The sequence below is a fragment of the Engraulis encrasicolus genome, chromosome 8 (assembly GCF_034702125.1).
Source record: "Engraulis encrasicolus isolate BLACKSEA-1 chromosome 8, IST_EnEncr_1.0, whole genome shotgun sequence".
NCBI lineage: Eukaryota > Metazoa > Chordata > Actinopteri > Clupeiformes > Engraulidae > Engraulis > Engraulis encrasicolus.
The window spans coordinates 39,181,468-39,182,688 of NC_085864.1; the positions used below are offsets into that span (position 1 = coordinate 39,181,468).

General features: G+C 52.2%; 1 protein-coding gene across 1 annotated transcript; it reads right to left on the reverse strand.

The window, feature by feature from the left end:
* On the reverse strand, positions 1 to 780 carry LOC134453857 (uncharacterized membrane protein C3orf80 homolog). The gene has a single exon (XM_063204606.1). It carries the CDS (start codon positions 778 to 780, stop codon positions 178 to 180), a length of 603 nt encoding a protein of 200 aa, XP_063060676.1. The 3' UTR covers positions 1 to 177.
* Between the last annotated feature and the right edge of the window lie 441 nt (positions 781 to 1,221).

Below are 1,221 nucleotides of genomic sequence, written 5' to 3' on the forward strand. Positions count from 1 at the left end.
TACAGCTGTTTATAGGCCTACAGAATATGCAGTGGTTAAAAAAAAATCAGTGTTCCAGCATTTTTTCCGGTTTTAATTGCACTTAAATGGGGGTTTCTGTGAATCCGCAAAATGTAACAACTTTGAAAATAATCGCACAGATAGTTCAGCACACCGTGTTGTCTCCCCATGTCCAACCTACACCGAGTTGTTGCGGGTGGTCCTTGCGGAACTACCCCCAGCTATCCTCGTCTCAATCACCAAACCATTGTTTGCAATCCCCGCCGGTCCTCTGGAAGATTCCAAAAGATTCTCATCCGACCGGTCTCTTTCCACCTCCAGCATCGTCTCCTCGTACGTGGGCAAGTATTTCACCTCGTCGTACGTGGGCAGCTGGAGCACCGGCGAGGTGAAGCCCGCTGTGACGCACTGTTCCGGCAAGCGGTCGAGGAGCGAGTCCTGAGACGCCGTGGTGTGCGTGTTGAGGAGAGAAGGGTCCTCCGCTCTCTCCTGTTGCCGCCGTGGTCTCGGACAGATGATGCGCTGGATGAAATAGCCCATGGCGAAGAGCAGGAGCAGGATGAGAATGCCAGACAGTTTACGCGTGATCCAGCCGACGTTGTCGAAGAAGGTGTGCAGCGGCAGCTTGCAGCAGTGGACGGTCACGTTATCGTGCGAGCAGCATCGCTGGTCGTCGCTGCACTGGAAGTTGCCACAATTCCGAAAGGCTTGACAGGTGTAAATCAGGAAAGCTGTCAGGAAACTCACGCACGTCCTGATGTCATCTTGTCTATGAAGCATGCTGGGTCTATCGGTGGATGTCTCCCCACACCACCGTGACTGGTATTGTGTCCAAATGAGCAGCTATTGTCTGGTGTTTCCTGTGCTAAAATAGAACAATATAATGGGAGATCCCGTGCACAGAGGAGCAGCTGTCGATAGTTCACTTGAACGTGCCCGGTGAAAGTGGCACGATGGACACCTCCTGTGGTCCGCACAGAGTTGCCCCAGCGAGAGTGGAGATCCCTCGATTCGACTCACAGCAGCAGGCACGTCCAAGCCATCCTTACACCATTACGGGGAAAGTGCATCAAAAGACCGCAGGCGAAATTTGACCAGACTTTATCAATAATAACATACTAAATGGGGCCCGGCGCAAGCAAACATCAAGTGCTCTGGCAAATAAAATAAAACCAAGTGCAGTGCACAGCACAGACACAGAAAACGCGCCGTCCTGCCCTT